This window comes from Athalia rosae, chromosome 2 (assembly GCF_917208135.1).
Source record: "Athalia rosae chromosome 2, iyAthRosa1.1, whole genome shotgun sequence".
Taxonomy (NCBI): Eukaryota; Metazoa; Arthropoda; class Insecta; order Hymenoptera; family Athaliidae; genus Athalia; species Athalia rosae.
Genome location: NC_064027.1, coordinates 5,726,564 through 5,746,369, shown reverse-complemented (window position 1 = coordinate 5,746,369; position 19,806 = coordinate 5,726,564). Strand labels below are relative to the sequence as shown.

The 19,806-nt window shown below is 42.8% G+C and overlaps 1 protein-coding gene across 4 annotated transcripts in view; it reads right to left on the bottom strand.

Moving 5' to 3' along the window:
• Positions 1–19,806, bottom strand: part of LOC105684648 (E3 ubiquitin-protein ligase MYLIP) — a 108,068-nt gene that overhangs the window by 10,393 nt on the left and 77,869 nt on the right. For 3 of the 4 annotated variants that reach the window (XM_048649464.1, XM_048649465.1, XM_048649466.1), the window contains one exon: positions 8,789–8,985. In XM_048649464.1, the coding sequence (XP_048505421.1) occupies positions 8,789–8,985 (197 nt within the window). Of the gene's footprint in view, positions 1–8,788; positions 8,986–10,625; positions 10,647–19,806 lie in introns of those variants that run through there. The other variant, XM_048649467.1, reaches the window with a different exon arrangement.

The following is a 19,806-nucleotide window of genomic DNA, read 5'->3' as shown; positions in this document are numbered from 1 at the left end:
CCTTTTCTTCATCCCTCTATTGTGCCTTTCCTCATTGCCTCGCCCCCCAACCGTCCGCCGATTTTCGTCCCTCATTTTCATCCTAACCAAATTTATTCCCATTCGTATATTTGGCAACCCGCTCTATATAATCGTGATGAATAATGATCTACTACAGCGGCTCTAAAAAATGGGTCTTGCGGGAACGCTCCTTCTTCAGGGACGAGATTTTTCGCCGATTTAATTTTCCAACGATCGATTGCGGCCAGCGTATGATGATATTTACCCCATGAATTCCAATACGAAGGACCCTTCGTGCCGTTAAATCATCCGTGGATATCAGATTTCCAACTGTATGGATATGAAAAAACTCCGGATGACACACGCGATGTTCCTGCGCAGGGTTTTCCAGCGAGAAAACGCGTTTACCGAAGGTATTAACGGAGTGTGAAGCGACCGAGTTTCCGCGATTGTTACCACCTGCTGAAACGGAGTGTTTCCGCCCTTCGGAGACGTCGAGCCCTCCGGACCTCTTGACCTCTCCATTCCACCCTTCGACCTCTAACTTAGTGCCCGACCGACCGAACCTGGGGTCTGTTTCGAATGTTGTTCGCGGCGGATACTAAATTCTAATATCCTAGAGGGTAGGGACGGATTCGGTGAACTTTTCGGGTCCCCAACGACTTAATTAAAGTTGCAGATGACAGTCGTAGTGATTTATGACAGAGATTCACAGCCACACCAACGAACCCGCGAACCTGCGGACCCACGTCTTCGCCATGTCTTTTTTTAATTGAAAGTATTTCGAGGACATGAACGCTTTTTTCGATCGGAACGAGACCGCGTTCAATGAGGTACATTTCTCGGCGAGTTTTTTCTTTTTGTTTTTTTTTTCTTGATTTTTCGAGAAGCGATCTGCAGAGTTTGCTAATTCTTTCGGTATATTGAAATACCTACTCCCTTCGGTCTGCTCGAGTTTGTTTTTACCTTTTCCTTTCGTTTCTCTACCCGCCGATTTATACACGTAACCTGGATACCTACACCGTCATCTTCAGCAAAACGCCCTCTCCTCTCGCTACTCAGTGATGCAAAGGTTACAAAAAATACAAGCAAAAGAGTCCGCAGGGGTTCGACCCTACAGCCCGTTCCGAACTCGATTTCACTTGAGCAAAGTCTGAAATTTAGAAACTTGCAAGTTGTTGTTGTTTTTTTTTTTTTTTATTTTCTCTTTCTCTCATTTTTTCTCTTCTTTGTTTCAACTACGAACTTCGAAAAGCGCATGCGGCGAGACGATACGTCCTGTTATTGTCGTTATACGCGACGGGGATTCTAAAGATCCTGAAAAATGAAATTTTTACTTTTTGTTTGCCCAATTTTGGTTCAACGTTTTTTTTTATTCTATACTGTAATTCTACGTTACGATACATCTATTTAGTTTAAACCTTTTTTTTTCTATTTTCCTTCCCTTTCCGTGAAAGGATCATCATTTCAGCGACGTTATATATTTTAGAAAAAAATGGTAATTTTAATCAGACGCATTAAGAGGAAGAGGTGAAGAAAAAAAAGAAGAAGAAAAATGCGAATGTATAAAAAGGTACTCTCTCGTACCCTGCAGCTATGTCGTATAACGCGGAAGACGTTAAAAAAAAAAGTGAACAAACGCGTAGAGTAATTTTATGAAACGAGGGAGAGTCTCGAAAAGAGAAGAGGTAAGAGATATCACCTTACTTATACTTCAACGACGTAGAACAATGCGCAACTCGGTGCGATTTCATCCCGACCACATAGGCGAGGGACTGTTGCCGAACACAATACACCTCGTCGTATTTGTGACGTATCTTCGATCGCGTTATTTCACTGCATGGGAGCAAAAATAGAAGAACAAAAAAAAAAAAAAAAAAACGAAAAAAGTCAAAGACGAAACCTTAGTTTTTTGTTAACAATTCAAATTCTCGTTCCTTTCAATATCACATCTGTAAAATGAGGGCGGCACCGCGTCTCATCGGGCGGATTATAGGAACAATAATTCTGACGCAGAAGGGTAAAACGAAATTTCATTGTGCGGTTCACAAAATGCATTTCCTTGATTGCACGCATCATACATACGTCAGGTGGAAAGTTAAATCTGACACCGACTGACGATAAGTCGGCAAGCACTTTTCGGTCGGATGACCAGAGGAAGGAAGATCCGGGCTCTCGCCCCTCAGCTCTCCGTATTTCCAAATTTTATTCAAGTAGAAACCGAATAATTGTAAACGCGTTGAGTATCCACAGTGGGCGAACCTTTACTCGAATATCGCACCGTGCACACGGTAAATTGAGTGCGCTCTCCACTATCTCGAGAAATACAATTATGGGGAAGCAACTGATATATATGAAGCAATGAATTTTGACGTCAAATTAAAATATTCAAATTGCGAGTGCCCTTTCTGCTCTCGCTTGATATTTTCGTTCTATGCGAACGTTTGCACCCCCCCCCCCCCCCCCCCCCCCCCTTTCCTATCTTCGTACACGTGTACCGACCCGTATAGAGTATATACGTATAACGCGAATATACGAGCATTGCGCTGCACATGCGGTGCAACGTTGCGCCAGATATCGAATGTGCGGCGGAAAGAGTTTGCCTGTCGATGAATATGAATCAAACTCAACACATCTGGTCGTATCCGCAAAATTTTTCAAAAAAAAATAAAATATTCTCGTCTATATTTTAAAAATACGCCAGATTCGCACCCGTTTTACCGACTTGGTTTACCCGCGTGGATTAAACATTCCTCCTGCAGCATCAATGAGAATGTCACTGTTTCGTTGAATATTTAATAAATTTGGAAATCCGACCGGTCGTAATTATACCTACCGTCCGTAGAAGGGACGTCGGAGAGAATGAAATTTCGCAATAAAAAATTTATTCGCCCATGTTATTATAGTTACGAGGAATTTCATCTTCTATTGAGCTCCGGGTAGGATAAAAAAGAAAAAAAAAAAAAGGAAGGAAGGAAAGGGAAATGAGGAAAAAATTGAACGGGAGTACAATTTGAAGAGAACCTTATCGAATGATGTTATAATTTTTGCAGAGGAATATAATGAACCTTTTCAACGAAGGAAAAATTCATAAATATTCATCGGTATTAACCAACGAGGTAACCCACCGAATTGAACGTAATAAGAAACTTCGAATCTACAACGATGTAGGTTGCTATTGAAAATTTCGTTTTTCAAAAAGCTCTCGCGAATCAGCGTTTCTTACGTTTTGCGTTATACGTGAATTCCACGCTATATTGTATCACATAAGTAAACCCCCGAAAGTCCTACACTGCACGCGATCTCCGCGATTTCGGTATTACGAAATACCTAGCGAAATTCATATTCCAAAATCCAATATGAGAATGCAATTCTGTCCTTTGGCCAGCGATATCCTATACACACTGGAATAAGGTTGTAATAACCTCTGATTTATATCTCGACTTGACCCTCATACTCCGCGATCCTCAATCCTCAATTCCATATATCCTTATTCCCCAAAGTTTTTCCCCCTTTTTTTCTTCTCCTTCTTCAATTTCTTTTTTTTTTCTTTTTTTTTTCTCCTTTTCTCGGGAATTTCTGCACCGGCGTCGTTTCCCTGTACTCTATTTTTCTCAGTTCTATACTATCTTTTTCATTTCAGAGTGAATTCGAGTGTTTTTGCTGTCCACCCAGCATATTCCTAACCAACCTACCGATCCTACTTTCTATATGCTTCTGTTCCCTCCGTCCGCGCGCTTCCCGATGAAGATATTCCATTGAATGTCGTCTCTCGACCGCGCAACTTTCAAAAGCGAGAAGAGAAAATAGATAAGATGAAAAGAGGAAATAAAGAAAGGAAGAGAACTTTGGCTCGCGGCTTTTATCGGGTCAAGTTGGAGTCGGGAAAAATAGCACTTATGACTTATATAAGTACATATATACGTAGCGTATGTATACCTATGTACCTGTACATGGCTCATGATTCGAATTTATATATTTTCCTCCGCAAAGCCGATAGAGTTACCTAGTCGTTACACATTTCAAGGTTATCGAAACTTCTTATTTTTCACTTCAGAATTATGTACCAGAAGTTCCTTCCTTTTTGCTATCTCGGAGTCGAGTAACGTGAAAAAAATAAAAAATAAAAGTAAAAAAAACTAAGAAAGGAACCAACAAAACGTGAAGGTATACATATGTCTTACGCAAGGGGTACGATAGACACGAAAGTTATGTGTCAATAAAATTAGAAACGGTTGGCGTGACCGAGATGATTCTGGTGTGAATTCAAATGCAAATTCAAATTCAAATTCAAATTCACGAGCGAACTGAGAATTGCTTTATATACCTATCGCATGTAGGTATATACGGGGTGAAGGTGGATATTATACAGGGCGGTGATGGCGAGCGATTTCAGAGAGAATTTATGATAGAATATTTAGCGACTCGACTACTTCAAAATTCGAACAATGACAATCACCGCGGTAACGAGATGAACGAAAACCCGTATCGATGGTATAGCCGCGGTGGTGGTCATCCGTGAATTACGGTTAATGCGGTACCGAGTACCGAGTTGAATCGCAACAGGAGGAAAAAAAAATTCGAATTTCAGGAAAAAAAAATAAAAAATAAAAAATAATAAAAAAAAACGAAAAAACACGCTGGATTGTCAGCGGTACTAAAATGTGAGCGTAAAACGCAGAACTCCGTGAGATTAAACTTGGAATAAATTTGGGATTTCGTCAAAACTTCAATTTCTAGAGTAACCACAAAACGTATACGGTATACGAGCAGCCAGGCTTCGCTTTTGTCTTTTTCATGTTACGAACCGCATGTGGAAAAGCGAAGAGAGCGAATCGCGAGTGAATTTCGAATGTTGCAGATATATACGGGTGGATGTGTAACTAGGTCCGCGAGGAGTTCATATTCTTATTAGACATTCGGAGGAGTTCATCTCCCGACTCCCGTATACCTTTGAAAAGATTCTTCGAGTTGTCTGGTAACTTTTGACTCCGATACCTCGTGACGCCGACTATACAAAAGCGAACTCCTTCGGTCGTTCCAACTAGTCGCAGTTTATCCTCCGAACGTTGTACATACATACGTATACGAACGTGAGTATATAATGTACGTACGTACGTATGTACACCGGGACGTATTAAGAGGCACGGGATTCTGCGTTAGGTGGAGAGGAGGGAGGGGGGGGGGGGGAACTGTAACGTAATTAAATCTGGTCCTACGTCAGATTAATTTTACACGACGACCACGACGTTACTACTACAGTCTTCTTCTCCGGTGTTCCTACCATCGAGCTTTACGGTTACGTTTACGTGTAGATATGTAAACCGTGTGTACGGAACATCCCCTAAAAACGATCCCTCCCGCAAAGTCCCACCGTCTTCGGGTCTCAGCGCCCTCGTTTTCTCTCGAAAGATCGCCGGATTTCTCCGGAAAGACGTGAATCTCCGGAAATTTTTCCAACGGTTTGCGACGGCGTATAATTTCCGTCGATAAAAAACGTAGTTTTATATTCGAATCGTATCTAGTTATGAGTGAAAAAATACCGACAAATTTTGCGATTCTTGAATTTTGAACCGCACTTTGCAGGAGGAATTCAAGAATTGAAAATCATCGTGATGAAAAATCGATTCCTTAGCCGTGAAGCTTCGTGCATCGTTTCGAAGCCGCCAGTTAATTAGGCGAATTTGGCAAGAGTTGATTCGATGGAAAATAATTCGTGAAAAGGTAAGGTGGTAATTGTACTCGACGAAAAGCATTATGGAAAGGGTAGGTGGTATACTCGAGGTTTCGAAACGCGTTTTTGCGCGACTTCCCGCGCTAATTATCTGCCGACTTTTTGAGGATTTGAAATCGGATATTTTTTCGAGCAGAAACTGCAGGGTGACCCGCTCATTTTTACGAGCGGTATATTTTTGTGGAATGTCGAATGGAATCCTAGGTATTCCGGATGCATATCCTACACGGTACGACATTGTTTCTCCCACGAACTCACAATCGAACAAATTCCGCGATAAAATTCCCGCGAATGACCGGGGCGGCCTGCCGGCTGACCCACGGTAACCAGCTACCTATGGGCCACTAAAATTTGCTTACAGAAATATCTCGAAAGGGATAATTGCGTACGGACGGATCGTCGAGTTGGAAAACGAAACCTAACCGGGTGAAACTTTGGCCCAAACATTATGGGACCCGAAAAGTTTTTTTTCTATTCACGCGATTTATAAATATCCGCGTTGAAAATGAAGTTTTCTTCCGCGACAGTTGAGATGTAGTTTCGGCGGAACGATTCAAGAAATCGATAAAAAAAAACGTCCTCTCCGGGTAGAAACGCAATCCCTGTCGATAGTTCGGAAAATGAGAAACCCCGCGCTGTTTTGGCGCCGGACGAATGGACCTCATACACGCGATAAAACTGGTCAAGTGGTTTGCTTCTCTCCGGGTAGATTACTCGGGAAATTCGACCGTTTCGCGCACGTACGTCTACATTATGAAGGAAAGTCGGTTGGAAAACGTTCGTTTTGTTTCTTTCTTTATTACGTCTCGCGAGTAGACGTTGCACGGTGTGAGCGAGTATACGATTTAAAATTAGAAGACGAAGAAGAGGGAAGCTTCCCGAGGAGTTGTGAAAAACTTCGCCTCGGGAGTGAAACCAAATCCGTTTCAAAGACCTCTCCACAACCGCCTCGGAGGATTTCTATGGTTCGCGCCGTTGCCTCCGCACGGCTCCGAGTAATCCAGCCCATCCGAACAGCTACCGAACGATTTTACGAGCGTTTCTCAAGTGCTTCTGGACTGATTGTCTGTCTGGTACACATCGATTCGGCTCTTCGATTCACAAAAGGAGGAATAAATCGACCGAGCCGATCCGCGACCCGCACCCAATATTGCAACGTCACGCGTGCCGCGTGCGCCTGATTTATTTCGCTTTATGCGACGCGGAGAGCGTACCTCAGACAATGATTTTTTTCACTCGCCATTTCATACGGACTTTGAATATAACGGAGGGACAAAAAGAGGATAAAGATCAATCCTCGCGTCCCGATGGCATCGGCCGATCGGTGCGCGACTTCGATCTTCTTGAATGGCGATGCGATAGAAAGTGGATCTGCTTACGAGGTGTTCGACGGCGTGTCGTAACGCGCGTTGCGGGTTTAAGAAACCATAGAGAAGGCGTGTACGAGCCGGTGATAAGAGACGTACCGACCTTACACAACGGAGCGAGGAGGTTAAAAAAAAAAAGGGCGGGCAAAGAAACGGAGAAATAAAGTAGGGATAAAATAAAAAGGAATGAATAAAGAAATAGAAGGTTCCAATTCCCGCATCCAATCCTATTAACTAACCAATCATGCCCTCGAGTAAGTAACACAAGATGTTTGACGTTGCCTGATTGCTTTTGGTACAACAGTTTCTCATTTCGCACCAGCTGCGGCAGCGAAAATTCTCTTACATGAAAAGGGCAAATCGAACGGAGAATTTTCTCTACCTACCTACCTACAGATATTACTACTGTGCCGTAATAATACGATCGAGCGCTTTGCGTCGTTATACGTTGCGGCTGTGCGCTGATTGAAATTTACATCGAACTGCAGCTATAATACTCATACTTGATTGTTTTCTCCCCGTGCTCTCTCTGTAGTCCATACAGACTTCACGTTTTTATATCACTCGACGTCGATTGTTCTCCGCTATTCTATTCCATTCCATCCCCTGTTTTTTTTTCAGCAGTTTCCGTTCGGCGTCGAATACGCGGATTTCCAGGCAAATGACTCGGCTGAATTTTAGCATAGAAAATTTGCATCGAGTTTTCGTTCGGCGCGTCGGATTTTTCCCTCGTTATTAGACACGCGTCAGATGAGGCGTTGTGAGATTTCTGAAAATCTGACTTAATTCAAAGTGAGACTTTGCCGAGTCCATTTCCATCCTTTTATACGTTCCTTTTATAGGGATACATATTCTTCTCTCCTTTTCATTTCTTCCTTCCCGTACGTATTCCTCTGAAAATTCATCCCGGCTGTATGAAAGTAGAGGATCCTGTCAAATCGCGATTCTTCGCATAAAGGACAAAATCAACGCCTCATTGGGTCCCCGACATCCGACGAGAGAGGCTTTATACCTCCTTTTATTTCACTTCGCTAGTTGGATCTTCCTGATGGATTTCGGTCTCCGGAAAATCCACCGCGACTCGCATTATTCTTCTTTCAAAGAGCCGAGGGGCGGCGAGAGAAAAAAGTGGAGAAAAAAAAGAATGATAATAATAAAAATAAAACTACAAGAAATATTCGTCGAAAGGAGGGAAGAAAATCTACTACCGCTGAGAGACGATAGCGCGGGCGTTATAAAATGGCGTGTATCTTGCGAGAGAGCGAAAAAAAAAGAAAGGAAAAAAAAAATTATGCACATATATTCGCGATACCGATGGCTAATAAAATTGAGAAAGCATTGAAAGACGGCGTAACTGTACGACATCCATACAATATAGACACGGGGATGATCCTCCCGTATTCCACGAGCAGGATATAATGCGGATCAAAGGCGCCAAGGGATCCAATCGCAAATGAAACCCAACCCTGCTCGATGATGATATTTCCGTGCGGTACTTTATTCACGAGACAAAAAAGAAGACTTTAAAAAAAAAAAAAATCCACCGTACGAAAAAATTTATTCTCATGTTCTCCGCAGGTTTCTTATGTATATCCTCCGTTCCAGAATGCGTATACGTCGAAATAAAACGAAGAGAATAGCAGCAAGGAAAATACTGTATAACTGATAAATATAGGCGCGAACTGACCTCGTCGCTTCCTGCAGCAACAGGTGCGGAGGTACCCAGAATTTGACCCGAAGAGCAAACCTGAGATGAGCGACCCCACCTCCGGTTTGACGTTCGATCGGGTTCCTCAGGTTCAACCAAAGCTCCTCGCCCTTGGCACTTTGATGTTTCAGACCAAAGTAGTCGCACTCTTTACTGATGCCAAGACAGTCGCAGACCTGAAATCAAAAAGACACGACAATATTTACAATCGATTCTCATCGATCATTCTCTTACATAGTTCGCTGTGTTATATTTCTCGTTTTTATTTTTACGGGGAAATGACCACCCGAATCGCATCTCCATTAGGGTGGGTTGCAAAAAAAATTTTCCACCTAATGATTACTCGATCGATTGCATGAGTAGATGATTTTGGCTTTCAGATTTGGATTCCTGAGCTGATTATACGTGATAATGCTCTTGAAGAACCAGAAAACAATTCGATTTTTGAGCAAAAAATAAATCATTGTTTTAATTGGGTTTAATATGCTTTTCTTACGTATTTTGATCTCAGGAATCCGAATCTGAAAGAAAAATTGATCTATCTCTAAAATTGACCGAGTTATCGCCAAATTTCAGCTTTTTGGGGTCAAAAATAAAAAATTGATTTTTTAGTCTATCTTAACGTAATTTGAGCTCAGGAATCCGAATCCGGAAGAAAAATTGATCTATCTGCAAAAATGACCGAGTTATCGCCGAATTATCGCGTTTTTTGGTACAAATTTGAGGATATCTCGAAGGGAAAAAATCGTAGCTCAATTTGGACAACGGATTCGTGTTCCTGGGGTCAAAATACATAAGAAAAGTGTCATTTGATCAATTTTAAAAAATAAAAATTTTCGACCAAAATTTGAGATTTTTCCAAGGGGTACCCCTTACGATTTTTTCAAATTTTGGTCAAAAATTTTTATTTTTTAAAATTGATCGTATGACACTTTTCTTATGTATTTTGACCCCAGGAACACGAATCCGTTGTCCAAATTGAGCTACGATTCTTTCCCTTCGAGATATCCTCAAATTTGTACCAAAAAATGCGAAAAAATGGCGATAACTCGATCATTTTTGCAGATAGATCAATTTTTCTTCCGGATTCGGATTCCTGAGCTCAAATTACTTTAATAAAGACTAAAAAATCAATTTTTTATTTTTGACCCCAAAAAGCTGAAAATTGGCGATAACTCGGTCAATTTTAGAGATAGATCAATTTTTCTTCCAGATTTGGATTCCTGAGGTCAAAATACGTAAGAAAAGCATATTACACTCAATTAAACAAATGATTTATTTTTTGCTCAAAAATCGAATCATTTTTTGCTTCTTCAAGAGCAATCTCACATATAATCAGCTCAGGAATCCAAATCTGAAAGCCAAAATCATCTACTCATGCAATCGATCGAGTAATCATTGGGTGGAAAAAATTATTTTGCTGGAAGTACCCCGTTTGATTAATTATTTATTCAAAAAACGAGTGGGCTACCTCAAAATATCGAGTAAAAATTTTTTTCCACCCACCCTAATCTCCATTGGCCCCCCCGGAGCTTATGCGAGCAATTAACCGTTCGTCTTATTATTTTCAAGAAAACCGCGGTAAAACGTTACCCCCAAACAAACGGGTAACAAATTGCTGGCAATAACTTATAGAAAGTTCGTGGAAAATTGGGGAGGCTGGGCGTCGGGTTTTCGTGTGTTCGCCAACCCATCTCCGCGTAAAAAGATTATCTCTCTCGCGTTTTCGTGAGCGCAAAAAAAAACAAAAAAAATAATAATAAGAACGAACAAACAAAACGGCACGGAAAAAGAATAAAGAAAACGGAGTATTTACCTGCATGACGTATACAGGTCGCGCTGCGCGGGTTACCCGCGAGAAGAAAGCCTCGGAAAAAGGATGAAAAAACCAAGAAAAACGGTAACAACGAGCCGCGGTATACAAGCGAGAGTTTCCATCCTTCGCGTCTCCCTCCGGATGAAAGCAAATGAGGCGCACATACGTTAGACGAGACGATGAGGGTGAATACCTCTGCTTCGCCAAAAAACTTCAACTGCCTAATTTTCCTGGGTATTTTTCTTATTCGGTAATTTTTTTTTCCCTTTCCCCACACCCCTTGAAACAACGCTGTATATTTTGCGGAGATCCTTCGGGACGTGAGAAGCAAAAATAACATTTCACTACGTAACATGTACCGACATACGTACATCCGATAAACTCGTTACGCTCTCGGTACATATATACAACCCATCTCGTAATACGGTTTTGTTGTTTCGCGAGAAATATGAGGGTAGGTAAATCAAACACGGTGAACATAGGTAGCACAGCCCGGGTATAAATGGTAATGTATTTATGTACTCGCTAACGAAGCATAGCGAGAAAAGGTAGGAGAGACGTTGCGGGGCGTCGCGTAGTTTGAATACCAGAAAACATTTCTGCGCGGGGGGGGGGGGGGGGGGGGCGGGTCCGGGGATAAGGTAAAATTGTAAGGGTGGTTACGTACGTAGGTAAAGGACCGGTAGGTTAGGTACGTACCAGCTAGGGAATAACTTGGTTCGCATTTGTTTGCGAAAATGCAATTGGTTCAGCTCATTTGTTTTTCTGTTGATGTCGTTTTTGTATGCCTTTACGTAACGAAGGACGTGACCGGTGTACAGATTCGACCGGTATATATACACATTGTATATATCTTTAGGTAGAATTCAGAAGCTGTAACGGTAGCAAAACCAGAAACAGAAACCATCCCTTATCGCTAAACGTGCATTTACCTTTCGAGTGGTTCTTCTAATTTTCACCATATTCTCTCCGCGCTAATCTCCACTAAATTTCAAAGCAAACGCCACTCGAGAGAATATGCCCCTGGAATTCCTAAACGTCGCAAATTTTTTACAAAGAGTTGTACACGTGTACAACAAATCGGAAACGCGACCGGTTCTCATCATTTAACGTGTTGTTTTATTTTATTTATTCTCGTTTTATTTGTTCCTTTCTTTTTTTTTTTTCTTTTTCTTTGCTCCCCTTATCCCACGCGGGAAAAGAATCTTGAAAAATTTTTCTCTCAGAATTTCGACAGCCTGGTATGCATGTGCGCTAAGCGGAACGTTGGGTATAAACGGGGGTATATGATGCCGCACGGACGGTACCACAAAAAACTGAAAAAATGAAAAAAGAGAGGGAAAAAAAAAAAAAAAATCACGACTTTGACGGTGTCGAGATTGAATCGTTACTTTTTTTTGGTATAAGAAGAGGAGGATGTCGAGGCCATACTTTTCTTCATCCCATACCAGATATTCGCACAAAAGTAGATTTGTATCGAAATTTTTTTTGGATAAAATGACAAGAAGCGTTTCCGTATCGTTCCCTAGGGAATCTCGTTGATAAGGTACTTTGTTCCGGTGCACGTACCAGAGCCTCACATTCGCGAATGCGAAATGTCTGTTTTAGCGTCTCCCACGAATTCATTTACAGATTTTAGTGCAGACGCGAAAAAAAAAAAAAAAAAATAGAGGACGAAGAAAAAAGGTGAGAATGAGAACGGAATACAGAAGAACGTAGAGGCTGTTAATTCGAATCGTAAATTTGTCAAGTCGCGCTCGCACAACGCGCGAAGTGAAAAAGTCGCGCGCATACATTACAGAAGACGAAGTAGCAGAAATTAAAAGAAATGTAAAAACGAAACAACAACTCGCTTCGATAATTTTAGAAGTCGGCAAACAAAACGACTAAATATACACGATCGTCGATCATTCTCACGTGCTGTACACGTGAGAAATTTCCACATGCCGTTCGACGGAGCCGGAGATTAACGCCGGTTAAATTATTCTCGTTTAAATACAGCCGGACACGATGTTAACATCGGGGAACCCGCCGCTGCCGCAGGACCCAGTTAGGATGATGTTTTGTTTAACCAATGAAGTTGTTCACTTCTAAAATCTAGTTCACCTTCGTCATAAGTTATATACGAAGCGTGTTTAGAAGCGACCGGTTTTGCGCTGTCGCCCAGCTGGAGTTGGAACCGCGAATAAATGCCTCGGGGTTTCAACCCTTGAACGTGACTCGCTTCGTCATCCTTCCTTGGTCTCATGTATGAAACGCGCGTGATTTCGAGTCGCCTCCTCACAGCGTATGCGTCAAGAGATTCCGACGAGACTGATAAGTGTACGTGAAGAAAATCGATGAGCGATAACCCGTTCGATTATTTTTTGAAAAGAAACGGACGATGATCAAATTCTTCGATCGGATTATTCGATCGAATCGTCCTCATCGATGGTTCGGAGAAAGAAGGTCAAGTTCTCGGCGATGGTATTTTTAAAAGTTTTTCGACCGGTTTCAGTGAAACTCGACGGTACGAAAGAAAAAAGGGGAAGGAAAAAAACCGGAGCAATTAGCTAATTGCAAGATCAACATTTGTTCAGGACGATCTGGGGAAATTCGGTGCCCGAAAGTGACATCGAGTACAACGAAGTGGATTCGGCAATTTTGAGTTAATTTTCTTCTTCTTTTTTTTCGTTTTTGACGATCGCTTATTGTCACGTGCGCGCGCTGTGATATTATTTCATGTAGAGTAATTACGTGTGTTTCGGAGTTTGTTGTCTCATCTTCTGCGGTACCGTACAATTAGCGAGTTTTAATTTATGTACCAACGTTCACCCCGTGGCGCACACTGCACCTCATTATACCTCATGACATTTGTCTTGATTGCGGTCATTACGATGCCGGAATATATATCGTCGTTGAAATTATCGTCGTTATCATTATAATTATATGCGGCGCGCGCGAACTCGTGATGCGTTTAAACCAAGTTTGCCAAACTTCGCTCTTCTCCGTTAACGCAATAACAATTATCGTCGAAAGTTTCCTAGAAATCCGACGACGCAACGTTAATAAATCGTTGCCGGATTCTCCTGCAGAAATTTTTCAAAAACAAGGTGAGAAAAATTTCGCGAAAGGAAAATAATCAAACTGCATTACGAAGGGGAGCGTCAAACGACACACGTTGTTACATCGACCGCGGAACGGACACGTGAAACTTCGCTTCAACGACCGATTATCAAAGACCGCAGAGTTCTCTGTACTTCGCAGCGGCCATCTCCCCCCCTTGGCACCCGGAAACTGATTTCGAATTACATCTCGTTATGCGGCATTACGAACTCGTAGAATGCTCTTCCCCTGCACGAAGCGTACACTATATAATATCCCCTGCATCCAACAATTATATTTACCGCGGTAGTAAAGTAAATAAAAAGAAGAGAAAATCGCCGCTAATATACGCGCGCGGCGGAATATGACCAGCGTTTTTTGTACACCGCATTCTGCGATCTCGCTGCAAACTTCACTGCGGATTTCACCGTCGTAAATTTTTCTCTTTCGCGTGCATTTTGTACGGAATCGTTTTTTTTTCTTCTTCTTTCTTATTCTCCTTTCTCTCTTCGATCGAAACTGTGCGGAACGTCTAACGGGAATCGAAGCTCATCTCGGGGTCTTCCGAACGATATCGTTCGTAGTTACGTGTTTAATTTAACCGAACAACGCGTGTATACACAAGTATCACCATTAAAGCGCGACGTACCATAAAGTCCGGAGACGACTGACCGAACGCCTTAATTCCCGGAACGATTATCCCGAAGGGAATCCCGTAAGCTTACGGGATACACCGCGTCGGATTAAATCGGGAGAACACGAGCTGGGCGAATTGATCCGATCGTGGAAATTAGAAGAAAGCGGAAATTTGTCAAAGTTTTTCTTTCGCGTCGATCGCGATTCGATATATGTAAAGATAGTCTTCGCAGTCGAGTCGAACGTTTTCCATTTCTTACTTCCCTTTTTCGCCCCATGGACGATTCCTCATCTCATCGTCATTCGGACGGAGTTCTGCTTCCGCGTTCGCGACGCGACGCAAATCAAAGTGGCTTCAATCTCAACGGACATCGGCTGAACTCGCGCGTACGTTTTTTTTTTTTTTCAACTTCCGTAGGACATCCCCCGGACCCCATCGGAACCGTCGAGCTGAAATGATTGCGTTTTAAAAGTACTCGTCGCGCACGTACGTTTATCCTGCAATGGTTATATACGTACGTACGTACGTTACATGTTTTACGAACAAGTCGTATAACTCGGTGGGATCGAGCACGCGCGCGCTCGTTTGTCGTCTTTACGGTTGCTCGTGTCCTCGATTTTTTCTTCCTCCTGTTCCTCGGTCCTCACGTTTCGTAGCATTTGTATTTCCCGTGTACATATACACGTACGTCCATTGGCTCCGAAAAGTTCGTCATAGCGGACGGGAAAAAAACCGACAAGAAATGGAACAGTCGACGTTGGAATTAGCTGGAAACTAATTAGAGGCTTTGGGGGGTCGAGTGGGTCAACTTTTCATGCACGCGTCCGTAGCCGGCGCGGGACACGTCGGACGTTCGTTCCTGTCGTCCGGCTCCGAATTTTCTGGGAGAACAGATGGGGTTCGCCGGGGTGTAGTAACCTGACCCGGGAGATAAGCCCGGCGAATATATGTATATGTATATCGCGCGCGTATAACCCTAGGAAGACGTGGATCTGGAAGGCCGAGGTCCGGGATACGGCGTATAGGTGCTATTCCGAGGTTGCTCCGTGTTTGTCCCGAGTTAGAAACTAGCTAATTTGCATTCTCGCTACCGAAATTAATATCGCAAAGGTACAAATTAAATAAACTCGTTAATCCGGCATGGCGTCGGGAACGAACGAGAATCGCCTCTCTCTCTCCTCCTCCTCCTCCTCCTCCTCCTCCTCCTCCTCGACCTCTCGTTCGTCTTCTCTCCTCTTCAACTTCCACTGCACCAATTTCGCTCCCCAAACGAGCGTCGAAGGCGATGTGAATTTAAGCCACGTGCTCCTCCGCTAGACCAGACTGATTAATGGAACGAACCAATCTGAAGAAGGATACAGCCGGAGCGGTTGGTTGAGGTCGATATACATACGCCTTCGAATATCCTTCCGAAATCAGATGGGCAGTTGCATTTTTAATCGAGTAAATCGATCGGTCGTGATACAGAGACCGTTATTCTCCGTTAACAACGTTTCTCGAGTGTAACGGAATAACGAGAAACATTTTTCCAATTTTCCGTACAACCTTTCGAAAGTTTGTCAATACATCAAATCTATAATGTATCATTCACCGGTCTCGACTTTTTCCGTCTCGTAATCCCTATTATTATTACTACATAATTCACCTCACTTTTATTCGTTCTCTCGGAAACGGGGCGAGGGGCGGCCGGGGGGGAGGGGGAACAAAGAAACTTTTTGACTAATTTCGATCAAACCAGGTAATAAACTCCGCGCGTGAAACGTGCGAGACAATTTTATACTCGGATTTTCGTTGTGACGCGTTGATTTCGCTCTTTGACATGTAAAATAAGAGCACCTTTGTACACTCGGCATAAAGCGGCGAAAAAAAAAGTAAAATAAAAATAAAATAAAACACAAAACGAACGGGCAAAAAAATAAAATAAAATACCGTAAGTTTCGCGAACTTTATATGTGTACGCGAACAGCTGTACAGGGGATTCAACCCGGTAGCCGGGTTAGGGTAATTTGTTTGTTCACGCCGAGAAAAACGTGACTCTTCGACGGAGAAAAATGGAGGAGGAAAAATTTCCGTCTTTTTTCCCGATCGCGATCAGGAGCGGCAAAAGAATCGGCCGATTTTAACGAGATTCCTATTTTGTCAGAAACTATACCCCGTTCTTCTCGCTTTCGGTTGATTTAATTACATAATTAATTAAAAAAGCTGCATTTAAGGAACGTGCGATACGTACATCGTTACACGCCCGAATTACCGCTCGTATCTTGATTGCTAATTACGTACATCATGGTCGGTGTGTACTGTAATAAACAAACACCGCTTCGTGTACCGCGCGTTACATGCGAACCCTCGACAAACAATAACTTCCTGCTTATAAATTGCGTGCAGGGGTGAATTTCACCCTACGCAGTTTCGACTCACCGCTCATCGACGTCGTAGAAAAAGAGCGGAAAGAATTATGAATGAATAAGGAAAACGTATTTTTAATATCCCACTTACGCAACGAACGTTGGTCGAGGCGAATCGTTTGCGGTCGATTATTTTTTATTGCCGCGGGTAGATCGAATCGTTGACGTGCATTAGAAGAAGAAAAAAAAAGAAGAAGAAAAGAAACTGAAACAAATTGAGATAAATAAGTTGTACGCGTGAATAGTTTCATTGGTTCAACACTACTTGGAAGGGACGATGATGTAAGTTAACAACCATTCAGAGATATACAATACGACGGAGCTGCATCAGTCATTCTTATTTTTTCACCGATATCGTTTCGATAGGCAAATCGAATAGAATAAATTTCTGCAAATCAATTATGCGGCGGATGCGATATATCATTGTCGCTGACTGCGCGACACGCTGCTATATGTGCACGCCACGCATAAAACGTATATATATGCGTCAATTATCGATATTTACAATACGAATGTTTACGCGAAAACGGTTATATAATACGATATGTTGTATAAGCAATCCACTGGTTACAAATTCTCGGGGTCATAGTTCGCATATTTGTTGCATTATCAGACTACAATATGAGCCGCAATTATATCGCTATCGCACATACGTGTGTATGTACAGGATGCGCGATAATGTCAATATGTAACGTTGAGTCACGATTTCGTATGCATGTATAGCTATGCACGTTCGCGTTATTACTAATCTACCGAAGATGAAAAAATAAGAAAAACAAAATTTCAGGCTCATTGTCAGTTAATGCAAATATTCTCAAAAAAAAAAAAAACAAGTACACAGGAACACGTGCAGAAAATGGGGTTCGCGAGCTACTTTAAGTTGACTAAAAAAGAATGACGAGTCATTCATTCCGGCTTCGGGTTTCGTGGGACACTAATTTATAAAACTTACAAAGTTCTTCCAGTACTTTAGAAACTGGGAAAATTGCTGAGTCGAGCTTCTCCCATTTTCTGTACGTCGCGATGCACATCGGCCAGTATTTTTCTCCCCTCGTTTTCTGCAATGTGAGCTTTTCTCCGATCGATCGATTAGAAATTATTTTCAAAGCCGTCGATAAAAATCTACAATAATATCCTCGCTCGTTTATCGGGGCAAGGTCATCACCTGCCTGACGTATTATATTTGTAGTTCTGATCACGTGGACGAATAATTCCGATCGTTAGAAAATGATCGTATACTATACCTACTATGTGTGTTATCGAGAAAGAGCCGAAGACAGAAATAATAGAAATCCGTTGGAAACTTCAACTTTTCTTCAAAATTGACGAGATTCCGCGCGATCGGAGAATCCACCGCGTAAACATTTTCCGAAGGGAAGAAAACCTCGCGCCTCGGGGTATGGGTGAGAAATCCCTCCGTCGCACCCGTAGAACAACGGTAAAAAAAAAACGAATAAAAGAGGAATGAAGAAATGTCGAAGGTGCGATTACGTAACTCAACAATCACGGCGAAATACTGGGGAGAAAAATAATACGAATGAGATGAGGATCGAAAACGATTGGGAATCGCGAGGCGAGCCGGGCAAAAAAACCGAGGAACTCGGGAAGTAAAAATCCGTAGCTGCAGCGCAGCGTCATCCGATGCATGAAGAGATTATATCATGTGCATGAAATAGCAGAAAATTGAAGATAGGAAACGAGGCTTTGGAAGAGGTCCCGTGAGATCCCGACTCACGGAGGCGCATACCGTCGTTTTTATTCCTTTCATATCACGCCGTAGATATATAACGTCCTTGACATCCGCATAACGTATTGTGCTTTCCATGGGAGATTGTGCGATGTGGCTGTTTTATACCTGAGAGCGTATCTGCGCGGAATTATAAGAAGTTTCGAGACAATGTTAAACTAATAACGTTGTCAATGTCGACGAAGAAGCTATTAATTGTTTTTTTGCCTAAGAGAAAAGGCCCAAGGTGCCGATAGCCCGGTGAGACCTTGTCCCGCATCGTTCTTCGAGGCTCTTCGATCTGAAGTATAAGATCGATAGAAAAACTGTTCCAACGATTCATCGAAATGTTCGGGGAAAAAAGCCGACTGAATATTTCGCACATCGATAGGGCGACTGTTAACGTTATAAAACTCTATAAAATGTGGGAGGAGTCGCGTTGTTTCGCGATGCGTGAATGAAAAAGATGGTTGAAACTCTCCGACTTTGGATTATGGTCACGTACGTGACGTCAGAATATCCAAGATCGTCGAAGCTGCGGAGACGCAACGCGTCGCGAAGTCGCGATGGCGGAGCGAGGAATGGTTAAAGAAAAAAAAAAAGAAAAAAAAAAAAAAAGAAAACTGGGCATAAAAGCCAAGAAGTGGTGGGTGTATAGAAAACGGGTATGTATAGCTCGCGTACGGTGCGAAGGGATCGGAATGAGGAGGACATGAACGAAAAGGGCTGAAGAAAAAAAGCTTAAAAAAAGGGGGAAGAAAAATAAAGCAAAGCAGAGAGGAGAGTGTGGAAGGTGGCGGAGGAAACTTTGGATGGAACGCGGTCGAAGAACGAGTCGGGTGGCGACGTGTGTCGTATCGTGTATACATATATCTACGGTATACGCGTTCGACGGCGAAATTTTTACGTACAGAGTATACGTAGCGCGTCGTTGTCGCGGACCGACGTCGCGTCTAACCCGCTGCAGCTCTGCAGTCAGTGGCCTGTTCGAAGGTCAATTTTGTTTACCGCGTTCGCCACACGAGTCGTGGGAGGAATCTCGTTCTTTTCTCCCTCCTCTTTACGTTCGTTCCGTCATCGACGTCGTCGTCTCCGGGACGCCTCCGACTCGCTTCGCGAATCTCGAGCTCTTCCTCGCCTCTTCCCTCTCCGGCGATCTACTGACCTCGCGCGTCCGCCGTCCGTAGATCGGCAAACTCTATATTTGCACCGGTGGCCCTCTCGCCTCCTGTCGTCCGCTCTATTCGCCTCCCCTCGGCGACCGTCCATCCCACGTGTCTCTTCGGTACACACGTACGCGTTACACTTACTCGACGGCGCAGGAGGTGC